The sequence below is a fragment of the Scomber japonicus genome, chromosome 17 (genome assembly GCF_027409825.1).
Source record: "Scomber japonicus isolate fScoJap1 chromosome 17, fScoJap1.pri, whole genome shotgun sequence".
Taxonomy (NCBI): domain Eukaryota; kingdom Metazoa; phylum Chordata; class Actinopteri; order Scombriformes; family Scombridae; genus Scomber; species Scomber japonicus.
In genome coordinates this window covers 9,411,230-9,427,865 of record NC_070594.1, presented here as the reverse complement: position 1 = coordinate 9,427,865, position 16,636 = coordinate 9,411,230, and the positions used below count along the sequence as shown (strand labels likewise).

Here is a 16,636-nt window from a genome sequence, read left to right as displayed (position 1 = left end):
TAGAAAGAGAGAACAATGAAATAAACTACGATAGAGCATTAAATATAAGATTGCAGCATAAAATAATGATTTGCTTTAACCCTGTAAAGCCTGAATATTCAAATAATTGCCAGAAAATTTTAATTCTTTCGAAACTGGAGTGTTTATTGGACCTTCTTACAAGTAATTACAACAATAATTAAATTACACTTTGCATAAATGAGTTTATTTTGTATCATATTTGAACATATGGAAGTTTTTACAGTTTATTTTTCACATTTGTTTTTTTAAACAAACAAAAACATATGAATACAATGTTGTTTAAAGGCCTTATAGGTCCTGCATAAAGCTCATATCACCACCTACTAAACCTTTTATGTATGATGATGATAGATAATGCATGAAATGTACAGATGCACAGATAAATGAGCTTCTATACCTGCTGTATCTCATGTGATGTACATATTTTCAACAGGAATTAATATAATAAAATAAACTACAAAATATTTAGTAATTCAACATTGCATTGGTTTAACTGTGCACTGCATGTATCTGATCTTATACATCAGGTTTCTCAGGAAAAAAAGATCATCCTGATGATGTAGACCTCTCTAAAACTCATCTATTAACATTAACTTGACATTATAGGGATAAAGGACGTACTGTGCAAATGAAAGATTTAAAGTGAAAATTTAAAGTGCAGAGTATTATCTATTTAATCTGACAGTGTTTTTTAAAAAAAAGACATATCATAAAGTGTTTAAGTTCTTTTTGAGACTCATGCTGAACAAAAGAGGCTGATTAAAGTCTCTGAGGTATTTTCCACAGTGATGTCATGTGACCCAAAACCGTGCGCTCTCATTGGTCAGCCTCTACTCGGTGTTTATTTCCGGAAGTAAGTTGTCAGTGTCAAGCTTTTCCCTTAAAAAAACCTCACGTACGTCTCACAGCAACGACAGGTAAGCTACATGACACATGATTATACATCTGAACTATTAAGGTTATATTAATGTAGTCGTGTCATAAAGCTAGTTGTCACATCTCTTCAGTAAATCATGTTTTTATCTCTCTTTTTTTAGCCAGTGTTAGCCTGCTAGCTGTTATTAGCTGTTACGTAAGGGGACTTTTTTTGTATACAAGAAGATTCACAAATGATCCGTAAACATATAAATATGTTAAAGCTCACAGTTAACCTTATGGTTGCGTATAAGCTTGTGAGTAAGGTGACACTTTAATCAGGTTAAAGCAGTGTGTTTTGTAGCGCTCACGAAGCTAAAAGGCTATTTTTTGTTTAGCAACCATATGTTAACCCTTTATTGCTTAGTGAATCATAGATGATACATGAGTTTTCATCAGGATGATCTTTTTCCCCCCTGAAAAACCTGATGTATACGATCGGATACATGCAGTGCACAGTTAAACCAATGCAGTGTTGAATTACTAAATATATTAGTACAGTTGATTTTATTATATTGATTCCTGTTGAACATATGTGCATCAAATGTGATACAGCAGGTATAGAAGCTCATTTATCTGTGCATCTGTACATTTCATGCATTATCTATCATCATCATCATCATCATCATCATACATAAAAGGTTTAGTAGGTGATGATATGAGCTTTATGCAGGACCTATAAGGCCTTTAGACAACATTGTGTTCATGTTTTTGATTTGTTTATAAAAACAAAACATGAAAAATAAACTGTAAAAACGTCCAGATGTATCAAATATGACACTACTCATATGTGCAAAGTGTTATTTAATTAATTTTAGTGTCCAGTAAACAGAATTTTCTGGCAATTATTTGATGGTTCAGGCTTTACAGGGTTAACATGACGATAGCCAGTATGTGTCATCAGCTGTTCACTCCCCTAAATAAACACCACCCTAAAATATCTAACTCATGATTTTATCTCTTAAGAAAATTCCTTATTATAATAGATGTAACGTCATCAATGAATCACATGTCAGTCTCCATCTTTCAGCCTCTTTAGGTGTGTCCTCTTCACACTCTCAGGATGGCTCATTGGTTTCATAGAAATCCTCTGAAGGCAACAGCACCTGTGTCCTTTAATTTCTACGGAGTGGCAGGGAGCCCCTCTGCCAATAAGATATGCAAGTATGTGTCTCCACTTTTAAACACACTGAGAACAATGTTATCGAAATGGGCTGTGGCCGTGATCATAGATATAAATAGAGTGTGTGTGTGTGTGTGTGTGTGTGTGTTATTTTTGTCTTTTTTACCCTCCTCTCATGGTGATGTATGGTGTGAAGTAAGATTCACATGCCTTGTTAGACACTCCAAATATTGTAATAATTATCATTTGAAGCCCAAATCAATAATGTTACTCGGTCTGTGTCTTCGTCCGTCTCTTACACCAACCCGCTATTATTATTATTCACACCATAGTTACATCCCGTTTGGACTACTGTAATTGTCTTCTCATTTGGTCTTCCTCTTAAAATCTCTTTATAAACTCTGACTGGTCCAGAAGAACACAGGTGCTCGTATCATCACCACCACTGTGCTTTTGCTCATATGGGAGTGTTGGGTCTCTTTAATTTAAATTTAAAGGCGCTATATAAATAAAGGTTGATGATAAGTGTGTGTGTCATGTATGCTGTGACCCACGTGCTGATTTTTTTTGAGCCTTTGTGAAAAAATCAAATAATGTGGAGATGTGGAGGTAGTGGTGGCATTTTATACAATTTAATGCCTCTATTCACAGGTATCAGTATCACTTTAAGGGTACTTGGATTGGTACTGGTATCGTCATTTTTAAAACGATACCCAGCCTTCTGCACCATCATATCTTTCTGAACTTCACATCTACACACCCTCCTACACTTTCCGATCCCCGTCTGCCATCCAGCTCTCTGCTCCATCTGCCACCATGGGGACAAGAGCCTTCAGCTGATCTGCCCTCTGCCTTTGGAGCTCCCTCCCACCAGACATTTGCACTTCTGACTCTTGTCTCCACCTTATAGAGTCAGGAGTTCAGACATCCGGGGGGGGGGGGCTAGGAGTAGAACCGCTGCTCCTTTACATCGAAAGGAGCCAGCTGAGGTGTTTTGTGGGAATGTCCAACTGGGAGGAAACCCCGGGGCAGACCCAGAACATGCTGGAGGGATTATATATATATCTTTTCTGGTCTGGGAATGCCTCGTGATCCCCCAGGAGGAGCTTATGAGCTTGGTTGGGGAGGGGGATGTCCGGGTTTCATTGCTCATTCTGTTGCCTTTAAGATAGGCGACCGAAAATGGATGAATGGAGGGTGTTTGCTGATTTTATAATGTTTGATGCATTGTTGTTTGTTTTTATGTGTGTTTTGTAAGGTGTGCTTGTATAGTGCTTTGAAAGGCACCTATATTAAAAAAAGCATCATTATTATTGTCATTATTATAATTTTATTACACCGATTTGTTTCAGTGACTTGAGGACAACCAGGGCGAGGCTGCTGGAGATGTTCACCGATGTCACCTGCAACCCTGAGATCATGAAAAATGCCACAGATGCGTACTTTGGCCTCCTACAAGGTTGGTTTCCATTGCAACTAATAGATTATTTTACTCTTTAAAAGGTCGGGTAATCAGGCTAATTTTCCACATATGAACACATAAAATATAATGTTAAGTAAAAAATATAATCATCTTCTCTTGCTATGAGCATTTATTAGACGAACAGACCTCTTTAATCAAGTTTAATTAATTAAGTGTAACTTTTTCTCCCTCTCTGTCCTCTAACATTAACTTTTATTCTACTCGTTTTGATTTGCAACTAACTAGCTGCTTTGTGTTTTTGTTTTTATGTTACATTTTGGTTTCCGACACTATAGGCTTTATCTTATCCTTGGATGGGACTACACAAGAGAACAAGATGAGGTTCATCCAGAACTTCAAATGGACTGACACCTTACAAGGAAACACACCAAGGTAGAAACAAAAAAAGTTGTTATAGAGACTAAATAGCCACATACAATGTAGGTTATTTCATGTTTGAATGATTTAATGTTGCAGTTTGATCATTTCTTAAAATTGGTAAAACATGTTGAAACACACACATTAATTATATTTTTTACATGACTAAATTGGCAAAAGTGAACACACACACACATCTAATTGATAGTTTGGACTTTTCATTGAGTCTAATCTACCTTGACAGTGTTTGACAGTAGAGCTGCTCTGCTACTACTACTAAGCACCTCATTATATTTTTCATCACAAAGTCTCAAGTCTTCAACAAAATTAGAAGTTTTGGCCACAGTAAAGATGACTTTTTTTTACCTGCTAATCATCAGTCTTGAAATTGTTGACTTTTGTGCTTATATCAGTGTGTTTAACCCACCGTCGCTTCTTTCTCTCGTCTCAGTGCCCAGCAAGATGCAATCTTTGAACTGGTCTCCATGGCCTTCAATGTAGCCGTCTGGTATACCAAGTTTGCCTCGAGACTAGCAGGGAAAGAAAAGTATGTGTTTGTTTTTTTTGTCTGTCTGTATTGTTACTTATAAAGACTGTCAATGGATTTGTTTTTATATGTTTAAACTGCATGTTGACGGTCATGTTTGCTTGTTCTACAGCATTTCGGAGACCGAGGCGAAAGATGTTCACCGGAGCCTGAAGGTTGCTGCTGGAATATTCAAAAACCTCAAGGTAGGAGCGGTTCTGTTTCTCAAATTACACAAATTTATTTCACTGTGACTGCCTGACATCTGTTTCATGTGAGTAATAAGACAACTGAATGATGTTTTGAATACTTAGATGGTTTTGGTTTGAACATTTGATCCTCTAATTTGATTACCTATCAAGTGATTACGACAGTCAGATGCCTTTTTTTTGGTAATAATGTCAGAGGACCCTAAGAACATCATATATTGTTCCCCTTACTTGCCCCTCTCACACACAAAAACCCCCATTCAAATGAAAACAGTCTTATTTTGACAAAATCAAAGGTACGAACAGATTCATGATAAATTATTAACACATAAGTTTCTGTGTTTTGTTGTTTTATTTCTTACAGGAGGTCCACATCCCTCGTCTCATCACCCCCGCTGAAAAGGGCCAAGACCTGGAGCCCAGAGTGATTGATGCATATATCATCCAGTCCCAAGCAGAAGCACAGGAAGGTACAGTGGTTATATTCTTGTACGCTGTCACCAGAAAAGCATTATAAACCTCAGCTCACAGGGAGTTGGGCAGCCCAAATGAACATAATGTAATAGCTGTAATGATTCCTCCTGTTCATACTGACCATTAGAAGATCCCTTCATAATGAACTTAAAATGTAAGTGATGGAGGACTAAATCCACAGTCCAAAAATTTATTTAAAAGTTGATCTGAAGCTAATATGAAGCTTCAGCCGTTCAAATGAGTCAAATCAAGTAGATATGTTTCAATGTTAGTTTCTTTTTTGGTTAAGATTTAATTAGATAGTATCTGGCAGAGAGGCCGACAGGAAACAGGGAGAGAGAGAGAGGGGAGGGAATGACCTGCAACATAGGTCCCTGGCCGGATTCGAAACAGGGATGCTGCGATTATGTGGCATGCACTCCAACCACTCGGCCACCAGGGCGCTCAGTAACAGTCTTTTTAGTACCAGAGTCCCTCTTTTTGTTACTATACTTCCACCACAGCTCAACAGAGAAACACAAAGAGGGAATATGATGCTAAACAGACTGTAAATGTGGCAGATATCCACTTAATATGACTAACTGAGACCGCTGAAGCACATTTGAAGGAGATCTTTTAGTCGTCAGTATGAACAGGAGGAATGATTACAGCGAGGAAAACCTCTTTCACTGTTGATATGGAAACCTGGCTGAACTGAACACTTTAAGTTTATCTGATCCATTTTATAATAACCAAGAAACAATACAGATATAATTCATGCGTGTATAAAGTAACAATAAACTTTTCTCTTTAACAAAATAAATCTTAACTTGGATGGACTCATGTTGTAACCAGTTTGCTTCTTAAAATGGTCAGAACTGTTTAAAATATTAAAGACGGGTGTTTCCAAGCCAAGAGTCCGTGAAAGCAGATACTTGTGTGTGATTAATAGCCTACTTATCTTTTTTATACATTTTTTTCTATCAACTCTTTCTCGTTTTTACAGTGACAATTGCCAGAGCGATCGAACTGAAGCATAATGCCACGATCGTCGCAGCGTTGTCATTCGAGACGGCAAACTTCTATCAGAAAGCTGGTCAGTACTTCTGTTGCTTTAGTTTTAAACATACAGTGTAATGGCGCTTTTCCACTATACAGTTCCAGCACGACTCGACTCGCCTCGGCTCGACTCAACTCGGCCCGGTTCCAGGAACGACTTTTTCCATTACTATGGTACCTACTCAACGTGGGCGGGGTCGTCATAGCACGGCTCTGCTAAACTGCCGTGACTTTGTTTTTTACGCGACACAAACACATAAACAATGGAGGGCATGGAGGCAGTGGTGTACTTGCTGCTGTATGTGGCTTTCTGTCACACACAAAGCAAGAGAAGAGAAACGTATGACTGTAACGCTGTTGACGGTATTTAAAAATGGCGGGTTTGATTCTTGTTTGGGATGACTCATGACTCTTCCAGTGACAACTCTTCTGACCAATCAGCGGCCGGCAGTCTGTTGACGTCACATTTAGAATCGGCTCGGCTCGCTTGGAACCTCAGCAGAGCAGGTACTAAAAAAGCAGCAGGTACCAGGTACTATCCCTGGTGGAAACACAACAAAAAAAACGAGTCGAGTCGAGTCGTGCTGGAACTGTGTAGTGGAAAAGCGCCAATAGTCAGTCAATGATTAGGACAGTGCTGAAGCCTTCACCACTTAAACAAGCAGCATAACAGTGTATGACGAGTGAGTGTTTCTATCTCTGCAGACCACACGCTGAACACCTTGGAGCCAGAGTGCAGCAGCAAGTGGAGGAAGTACTTCCAGCTGAAGCAGCACTTCTACATGGCTTATGTAAGTCCATGGATAACTTAAGACAGTTCAAAATTCATCCTTAAGCATACAGTACAGTACTTTGGATGTTATTGTCTCTCCTTTTACGCAAACAGGAAAGGAAATTGATGAGCCTGGTTTACTCACAGTTTGATTCTTTTGCGTTCAAAGTCTTATTATTATTATATATATTATCTATTCATTCTGTTTGTAGGCGTACTGCTATCATGGACAGACGCTGCTGGCAGGTGACAAGTGTGGTGAAGCTATCAGATCTCTCCAGGAAGCAGAGAAGTGTATGTATGTCTTGAAATTTGTTGCACTTCAGAGTTGCATGGTGAATACACACTTTCAAAGCCATCAGATCGTTCTACTATTCACACTACAACTACTGGGGGGGGAATGAGAAACACGCTGATTTGCAGAGAAAAACAAGGAATTGAAAAAAAGAATATGGGTGAGAGAATCAGGATATGCAGGCTGCAAAGATTGTCTGTTTTTCAGAGAGCTCCCTGAAACGACCCGATATGGAGCTTGATACTGATCGAACATTGCGGGGGCCAAGCCAACGCTGATTTGACTCCAATTGTGAGGATTTTGTCAGTGATCTCCAAAAACTGTTATCTTGATCTGGAAAATCAGGGCTAAAATCATGTGGTGTGACCTCAGCGTTATTAAACATTCACACACATTGTTGTGTTTGAGCTGTGAGATTAAGTTCATCAATTCAGTTACACTGTATAATTCAGCCTTCAGCAGGAAGTGCATTTTTTTTAAAGTGCTTTTTTTCTCTTTGCCAAGTCTGAATTACTCTCATATGAGCCGCCTCACAGGTGTTTCCTGTATGTTTGTTTCTTGACTTGCTGCAGTATTTTTAGATTTTTATCTCACATTCTCGCACTGGAATAGTTTTACTTGCTTCCCTTTCTTCTTCACACGTTGGGTTACTTCTCTATTAACACGAAAATATCTGTGTTTAGGTTACTCCCGTGCCGAGGCGCTGTGTAAAGAGTACCGTCAGACCAAAGGCCCGGGAACCACGGCCAAACCTTCGGAGCAGCTGTTCTTTCTCAAATTGGGCGGCCTCATTAAAAACACACTGGAGAAATGCGAGAGAGAGAATGGCTTCATGTGAGTCAGTTGGGATGCATGCACACACACACACGCACGCACACACACACACACACACACACACACACACACACACACACACACACACACACACACACACACACACACACACACACACACACACACACACACACATTAAAAATACTGTACATGTAAATATATATATAACCAGGGTTGGGAAGGATATTTTGGAAATGTAATAGATTAGAAATTACTAGTTACCCTATTTAAAATGTAATAAGTAATGTAACTATTTCAATTACTTAACTTATTACATTTGATTACTTTTCTAATTTTCTAATGAGTGTTTCCAGCTGTTAGGGTAAGTGTTCCCATTAAGCACCAAAATCTAAGTTCAGGTGTTTTTAATGGATACCGACATGAGTTATAAAGGAGACCATTATTTTGTAATTAAATTACGTAACACTATGATATGTAACTAGTTACTCCCCAACACTGCATATAACATACTGGCTTTCACAGTTGTATCATATTAGATTTTGCTCAACATTATCTAAATCAGGGGTGACAAACATGCGGCCCACGGGCCAGATATGGCCCGCCAAGGGGTGCAATCCGGCCCACTTGCCATCCAGTGCTCTTTTCCTTCCTTCCATCTGTCCTTCCTTCCTTCCTTCCTTCCTTCCTTATGTCCTTCCTTCCTTCCCTTCTTATTTCCTTCTTTCCTTCCATCTCTTTAATGATCCGGCCCAAATGAGATCAAATTGGTCTGTATGTGACCCTTGAATGAAATGAGTTTGACACCTCTGATTTAAATGGTCACTCTTTTGCACAGTATTTTTAAACAACTCTTTTCACTCACTCAGAATATATTTTTATTAATTTATTATTGTAAACTCTTACTAATAAAATGTATAGACAGCTGACTTTAGTGGCAGTTACTTTCCTTTGTTTTGGTACATCACAGGACAAATTCCTAATATGTGCATACTTAAAATAAACCAGGTTCTGCCTCTGAAACGTGATCATCCAAGCTCGTAAATACTTTCATTTGTAAACTCTCCACATCTCTAAACATATTCCACAGATACTTCCACAAGATCCCAGCTGAGGCGCCCCAGCTCGAGTTGAAGGCGAGTTACGGCCTGGCAGAGCCGATCTCCTTTGAGATGCCGCCCCTCAGTGAGCAGTGCAGCGCTGAAGTTTACGCCACCTTTGACCTGACCAAGGGAGCCAAAAATGACAAGGTACAAGGCAGCTCACTTCAAAATTAATGGTATCTTATTTCAGCGTGAATGACACACAAAAATGGAACGAAATCTTCTTGCCAATGAAAATGTGATGTTTTTGTTTTTTTTCTTCAGCGTTTCTATGGTTACATTTCTTAATCATTGTGTCATTGGTGTTTTAACTGCAGGCCAAACCCAAGGAGGAGGAAGTGAAACCAGTGAAGGAGCCAGATTTGAAGCCTCAGAAGGACACAGGCTGTACAATCTCCTAAACATCCCACACCCCCTATTCTTATTTTCAGCCTCAGTGCTTCAGTACCATCAATTATAATGATGGATTCCATTTTTCTTTCCATGTAAAAAAAACCTCCATAGGAAGAAATGTTGTTTTTTTTTTGTTGTAATATTAATCCACTGTGTTTTACATTTATGCTGAACATGTGTAGTGTACTTCATTATGACAGCCACCTATTTTTTTTTCTATGCCAGAGCCAGTTAAACATCTTAGCATGCGACCATGTCCTCTGAACAGCAGCTCACATTTGATGAGAATTAATGGAAACAGCTCGACATGAAGAAAAACATTTTTTAAAAAGATGGGACAGCGTTTTTTTTTTTGTTTTTTTTCAGGTCAGCTGAAAAGGATGACTTTCAAATTAGCTCTTCACATGCAGGCAGTTTTAAGCTGAATGATGATAAACAAGCCTTATGAGTGAAGCAGTCCCTATTAATGGTGCCTTTGGCTGCAATGTAAACTATTCACTGTGGCCCCTTGTAACAAAAGATGAGTGTTTAGACTTTATCGCACGGAGCTCTGGCCTGAAAATCAGCATATTAAACCAAATCCAAATAAAAGATGCAACAGCATTCAAAAAAAGGAAAAGAAAAAAGAAAAAAAAGACAGTTATTCCACCCAGAGTATTTACCACTACAAGAGAATGAGATACAACTCCAAAATGCATTCCCACAATCATCCTGTATATTATTCTAATACTTTAATGAGCATTTGAATGCATTTTAAGCTAAAGATTTGTTCAAGAAACGCCTCATTAAACACACTTCTGACAATGAACACAACAGAAATGTAAATCCACACTTTGCATTTGCATTGTTTTTTAGCTGTAGCAGTTTACAATCACTATCTAGTCTAGCTCACATGATGTATCTACTGTAGTTCTTTTTTTTTTTTTTTGTACATGACGTAGCTGTTTTTCTACTTTTTACTATAATTGATTTAAGAGAACTTTCTTACTGGAGAAGGCTGATATATATTCTTTAACATGTTGTGATGCGTCCCTTATAATAATAGTAGTTATTTTTATTTATTTCTGTTATGTATGTAATGATATTTTTAGTTGACTACTTAAAAAAAACACAGTATATTACTCAAATCATTCATTCTCAGTGATGATTGATTTTGATTTTTATGTTTCAGTGGATACATCAGAATAGTCACTAATGCATAAAAAGCTTACTCATGTAAACATCTAGTTGCTGAGAGAGTGCTGTCGTCAATACAGTAGTTGACACCAATGTATGTACTGTACCTCTATTGAGTATTATCCCCCTTTCCTTAATGACATACTGCAGATTGGGACATTGTGCATTAATTAAAATAACCAAGGGGTGGGAGACAGTATTTGAGTCTTCATGTCTGATATAAATCCAATATGCTGCTGAAGAGCCGCTCATGTTATCAAAACTCTCCCAAATAAATTCCTCTCATAACTCAACATAACCATCAATTGCTTAGAAACTTGTATAATCTGTAATATACTGCTCACGTGCTCATTTATGTCCGTACATACATATAAAGTATATTTGCTTTAGCTGAGGTAGACTGATCAGTAGTAAGAAATACTCACTCATTTCTTTATAACTCATTGTAACACACACTTACCGTTAACGGGGTTGTTCGTTATATATTTGGAACAGCAGATTAAACGTTGCAGATATCCGACCTACACCAGGTACCCTTATTCTTTACAAGGCCTCTGTTTATCAATAGGGCGGGTCTGATTGCCGTCACTATGTATCCTCATTGTAGCGAGCGCACTCCTGTGACTCGTTATGCTTTTCTCTAATGGTGTCCTTCATGTGTAAAATGTATCTCAAATGGATTAAATCATCCATGAAACTCATTTCTTCCATGTCTTGTTTGTTTATGTCAACGTAATTATTAATAAATGGGCACTCAATACCAATTTTACAACATACAGTAAAGTTCATGGTTAGTTAAAACAGTGCTATTAGTCTAAGGCAGGGGGGTCAAACTCATTTTTGTTCAAGGGCCGCATACAGCCAAATTTGATCTCATGTGGGCCGGACCAATAAAAAGATGGAAAGAAGGGAAAAGTGATCGGAAGGAAAGAAAGGAGGGAAGGAAAGACAAAAGGAAGGAAGGAAGGAAGGAAGGAAGAAATGAAAAGAAGGAAAGGAAGGAAGATGAAGAAAAGATGGAAGGACGGAACGATGGAGGGAAGGAAACAGAAGGAAAAAAGACAAGGAAGGAAGAAAGGAAAAGAAAATTAAGGAAAGATGGAAGGAAGGAAGAAAACAAAGAAGGGAGGAAGGAAAGAAGGACAGATGACAGGAGGGTAGGAAGGAAAAGAAGACAGGAAAGAAAGTGGGCCAGATTGGACACCTTGGCGGGCCGGTTCTGGCACGCAGGTGTACCTAATAAAGAGGCCAGTGAGTGTAGATCAGGGGTGTCAAACATGCGGCCCGTGGGCCAGAACCGGCCCGCCAAGGCGTCCAATCCGGCCCACTTTCCTTCCTGTCTTCTTTTCCTTCCTACCCTCCTGTTATCTGTCCTTCCTCCCTTTCTTACTTCTTTCCTTCTTTGTTTCCTTCCCTCCATCTTTCCTTAATTTTCTTTTCCTTGTCTTCTGTCCTTCTGTTTCCTTCCTTTCCTTCCCTCCATCTTTTCTTCATCTTCTTTTCATTTTTTCCTTCCTTCCATCCTTCCATCATCATCTTGTCCTTTCTTCCTTTCCTTCCTTTTGTCTTTCCTTCACTCCTTACTTTCCTTCTTTCCATCTTTTTATTGGTCCGGCCCACATGAGATCAAATGTGGCTGTATGTGGCCCTTGAACAAAAATGAGTTTGACACCTCTGGTGTAGATGATGCTACTTTAGACTGTTAGAAACTGTGTTAATACATTATCTGTGGATTTGACTTGTAACAAAAAGAGGGACTTTGGCACTAAAAATACTGTAATGTTGAAATACACTTGATGTGACTCATCTGGACAACTGAAGCTTCATTATACTTCCACCACAGCTCAACAGGGAAACATAAAGAGGGAATTTGATGCTAAAAACATTGTAAATGTGACAGATATCTATTTGATATGACTGCTGAGGCTTTAAGGAAAACCTCTTTCAGTGTTCACATGGATATTTAAAAAAAATCCTTTCAGTGTTTTCAGATCTTTCACAAAAAATCGATTGATTCTTGTTTCAGCTTTTATTTTAATTAAGGCAGTGCAGTACGATTTCAATACAATTTTACATTATAACCTCAAAAAAACAAATATAATGGTTAACTTCTTTTTCTGGGCAATGTGTAAATCCTTTTAAAAGTTATTTAACTCCGGGAAATGTCCCTTTGCTCTCATTTGTGGTTTAATTTAAAATATATTCAAAAACTTATATTCCAACACTAAAATACATTTTTACATACATTGAATTCATTTGAAATTCCAACAATAAAAAACAGGAAACATGCAGAAAATAGATATCTAAAGGATTGTGGTTGCTTGGTGTGCAATCAAATAAAGCGGAACAAATATTTTTTTATCTGGCTTTGCGGCTTCCTGAGTGGGAAATAAAAAAGTTGATAATAAACCTTGACATTCAACACACCATAACAAGTCCTGCCCCTTAATCCCAAGAAGGAAACGAGTTGCTGCTCTGACTACTTGCCCCTGATAAGGTTTACACTTACTCCATTTGGTGTCTCAGGTTTCAGGACTGATCTCTCCTGTATCCTGTTGTTTTTCTCCACAAAGCACAGTCAGCGTTGATGGACTTACACTCCACCACAGCTGTGACATGACAAAGTGTGTCTACAGTGTTGTATCGGAGCGGTAAAGAAAGAGACTTCAAGTATCAGAAGAATGAACGACAGCCACCAGGAAGTAAGTGTTGTAATACCTGAAGCAAAGCAAACACGAAGTAGCTTGTCTTTTAACACTTTCCTGTTAGTTAATTTTCAACAGGTGTATGTGACTGGAAAATGACTCTGTTAGTATAACCTGACAACATGCTGGAGTAACATAATGCGTCATAAAGACAGCCTGTAAAGTAGCAAATGAAAGAGAAACTAGATCAAAATTTAAGTTGAAACCTGTCCGATCTTTCAGGTAACAGACACCCAGGAAACCGAGTTTGGAGATGCTGCCCCGCCAAAACAGAAGAGGATCATTCACTTCGCCAACGGTGAAACTCTGGAGGATGAGGACAGCGAGGAGGAAGAAGAAGAGGAGCAGTCATCAAACAGAGATCCCTTCACAGAACCTGCGGAGAGGGTGGGAATCTTGTTTTGAGAAAGAAGAGAAGAAATTTCATGTTAGACGTCATAAATATCAGCAAAGTCATCTTGTTTTTGTTGCATGTCTCTTTATCAGTCCTCCAAGACCCGGTTCTCATTCAAGAATGTGGCCTTTCTAGTTGGGAGGGTGTCACTGTTAAGTACGTAACTCCACAATCAGATCCATTAAATTATAATAAATACAAAGCTAGTTTATGTAAGGAAGTCTCACCCAGTTGCTATCGTGTTTGTTGCCACTTTCAGTTTGTGATTTCCTTGGAGAGAGAACGGCAAGTGCACTTGGACTGAATGCAGCCAAATACCAGTACGCTGTAGATCAGTATCAGAGGGACCACAAGGTAAGGTTACGTTCAAGAGAGACAAAAGGTAGACTATACTGTCTCACCTTGGAGACTTCTCGATCAATGATAGTGTGATTGCTCAGGGTGGAAAATGAGATAGCAAAACACACACAGGCCTATTGGTAACTACTTCCTTTTCTTTCACTCTCTGTATTCCCCTGCTTTATCATTCATAGACAACAAGCAGCCCAACCAAAAATGGTCAAATGGGAGGACGGGCAGAGAGAACCCACCTCTCTTCTGGACAGCACGGGAGTCTTTATGGAGCTACGGGAGATTCGAGATGTCCCGATGACCCCCAAAAGAGCTGCGATGAGAAAGATATGGACAGAAATGAAGGGCGTCACAACAGAGCTTATGAAGGAGATGAGGAGTGAAATAAGGCACATAAGATCTGTTATGTATTAGATGTAATGATGGGGCTGTTTGTATAGTATTGTAATGTTACAACAGAGATATGTGAGGCAAGTGACATCATTGCCTTTCCTCGCTTATGCAGAAAACACTATTTTCCTACTTGTCCCCTGAATAAGATCCCACTCTGTCCTGTTACTAGCTTTTAATTGAATGTATTTTTCCACTCACTCTTCTTTGTTCTATTCTGGGGAATGAAGATATACTATGCTCACCATCAGATGTGAAATACAGTATGTCCACACTGCCACTCACAAGTGCTTTAAAAGTATTGCCTTTTTCTAATGCTAATGGTGCAATATTGCAATGTGGTTTGTGTAATGTTTGCTGTTAACATTGACAGAAGACAATAAAATATAGTCATAAATAAAGACTTACACTACTAAAAAAAACTACTATAACGCTGTTTTATTAGGAGACACTTGGTTTTCAAACTGCACGACACCACAGCTCCCAGTACCTCCCACTATACTGACTAGGATTAAGGCTCAAACCATACACCACTCACTCACAATTTAAAAAAAGACTGATGCTGCACATTTACAACAGTATGCACCAGTGTATTTGTACCTTTACCTTCCTATATAAATCCCAGGAACATTGCACATGTATATAGGTCTAGACGTGTAAATTTAATGACTGAAGGCCATCAACTTAACATAAAAAAATAGTTATGCTTCTAACAGTCCAAATATAAATATATAGAACCATGTGATTATGAGAAATTGACATAAAAGGTAGTTTTTAAAAAAACAAAACATAGTGTTATACTGATGTATCTACCAACTAACCTTTTCTCAGGTAAATTCATATGAATCACAATAAAAATGAATTAATATAACTAATATAAGGGCTTAAGTGACCCTCCAATGATCATAAAAATAGCCTTTTAGGGAACTGTACACGCTTATTTTTTTATTTGTATGAGGGTATATTCTGTGTGTAACTCTCAGGAACATTCACATGCATAATCTCAGTTACTTCTGCATATTGCACATTTATATTGCAGATTTATTTACACAAAGATCCAGTTTACTGTATAAAGTATTTTTTCACCGTACTGCTGTGTCAATTTGAAATTCCTCCCAAGGTGGATCAAGAAAGATACCTCATGTCTGAAAAAAAAGACGAAAACTTGTCGACGAGGATGGGATTCGAACCCACGCGTGCAGAGCACAATGGATTAGCAGTCCATCGCCTTAACCACTCGGCCACCTCGTCCTTGTGGCTACTACACGAATTACACCCAATTTAAATGAAAACTCCCTCCAAGTGAGTCTCACTTAACTATAGTCTGCTACAAACAACATTTTTACACTTACCGACACTGACGACGTTTCACGATGTTGTCGGTACAAAAATTCACTTTTAAGTGAAATTAACGAGTCCATTTCCGTGCGTTAACGTGAACCGTGGAGTGTGAAAACCGTGTTTAAAAGACAAGAGCCGTCGTCTGAATTTCGCTGCGCCTGAAGTAGTGTAAATACGGTAAACAGTCTCATAGTGAGGCCAGGTCCTGAAAGGTAGATATATGCGTTGCATTATTATTGTACTTTTTACACGTTTGATCTGTTGTAAATTTTATTTTACCAATAGATTATCAAATACATCTTTAAAGTATGCTTCTGTTGTCCTACTTATTATTAAAAGGGAACCTATAATAAAACATTTCTCTGTATTTTTATTCTGGGACTCAACTAGCTTTTCATGATTCACCATGCAAAAAACTTAAGACTGTGTCTCCCATAGACATATATAGGCCAACATAGACGCCGTATTGACTGCTGTGGCCGAGTGGAGCGACGTGCCTACACGCCGGCCATCTTGGTACAGAGCCACTCGCTCTGCAACGCATTATGTCTATAGAGGAATGACGTGTTTGCACTATTAAAAAGTGATCTTACATCGCTCAATTGTAATAAAAATAAATAAATAAATAAATAAAATTGCTCAATTGTCAACATATATTCACACGGGTTGTTTGTTACAAATGACAGACAGATACATAGACACGTTTTTAACAAAGCAAACAGTTTGGAAATCGGTCGGGACTTCAGTAAATAATTCTACTTTGAAACTGTGGAGTAGC

The 16,636-nt window shown here is 38.4% G+C and overlaps 2 protein-coding genes and 1 non-coding gene across 3 annotated transcripts; 2 read left to right on the top strand and 1 right to left on the bottom strand.

The window, feature by feature from the left end:
* Positions 1-860: 860 nt before the first annotated feature.
* brox (BRO1 domain and CAAX motif containing) lies at positions 861-10,528 on the top strand. The gene is made up of 13 exons (XM_053337487.1): positions 861-938; positions 1,967-2,100; positions 3,412-3,518; positions 3,818-3,914; positions 4,351-4,446; positions 4,559-4,631; positions 4,999-5,104; positions 6,094-6,183; positions 6,852-6,937; positions 7,131-7,212; positions 7,897-8,047; positions 9,096-9,255; positions 9,426-10,528. Exons 2-13 carry the CDS (start codon positions 2,000-2,002, stop codon positions 9,507-9,509), a joined length of 1,233 nt encoding a protein of 410 aa, XP_053193462.1. The 5' UTR covers positions 861-938; positions 1,967-1,999; the 3' UTR covers positions 9,510-10,528.
* Positions 10,529-13,095: 2,567 nt separating this feature from the next.
* On the top strand, positions 13,096-14,786 carry LOC128377536 (protein FAM177B). Its single transcript, XM_053337488.1, has 5 exons — positions 13,096-13,379; positions 13,605-13,769; positions 13,869-13,932; positions 14,036-14,130; positions 14,310-14,786. Exons 1-5 carry the CDS (start codon positions 13,359-13,361, stop codon positions 14,508-14,510), a joined length of 546 nt encoding a protein of 181 aa, XP_053193463.1. The 5' UTR covers positions 13,096-13,358; the 3' UTR covers positions 14,511-14,786.
* A 900-nt stretch (positions 14,787-15,686) lies between these two features.
* Positions 15,687-15,768, bottom strand: trnas-gcu (transfer RNA serine (anticodon GCU)). Its single transcript has one exon. It is a non-coding gene; the product is annotated as a tRNA-Ser (tRNA).
* Between the last annotated feature and the right edge of the window lie 868 nt (positions 15,769-16,636).

What these genes read in the sequence shown, in the direction of transcription:
- LOC128377536 (XM_053337488.1), top strand. Translation starts at nt 13,359, where the DNA reads ATGAACGACAGCCACCAGGAA. An exon ending in TCACAGAACCTGCGGAGAGG is followed by an intron (nt 13,770 to 13,868) that starts GTGGGAATCTTG and finishes TCTCTTTATCAG; the next exon opens with TCCTCCAAGACCCGGTTCTC. An exon ending in AGTATCAGAGGGACCACAAG is followed by an intron (nt 14,131 to 14,309) that starts GTAAGGTTACGT and finishes TATCATTCATAG; the next exon opens with ACAACAAGCAGCCCAACCAA.
- brox (XM_053337487.1), top strand. Translation starts at nt 2,000, where the DNA reads ATGGCTCATTGGTTTCATAGAAATCCTCTGAAGGCAACAGCACCTGTG. An exon ending in TTACAAGGAAACACACCAAG is followed by an intron (nt 3,915 to 4,350) that starts GTAGAAACAAAA and finishes CTCTCGTCTCAG; the next exon opens with TGCCCAGCAAGATGCAATCT. An exon ending in TCTCCAGGAAGCAGAGAAGT is followed by an intron (nt 7,213 to 7,896) that starts GTATGTATGTCT and finishes ATCTGTGTTTAG; the next exon opens with GTTACTCCCGTGCCGAGGCG.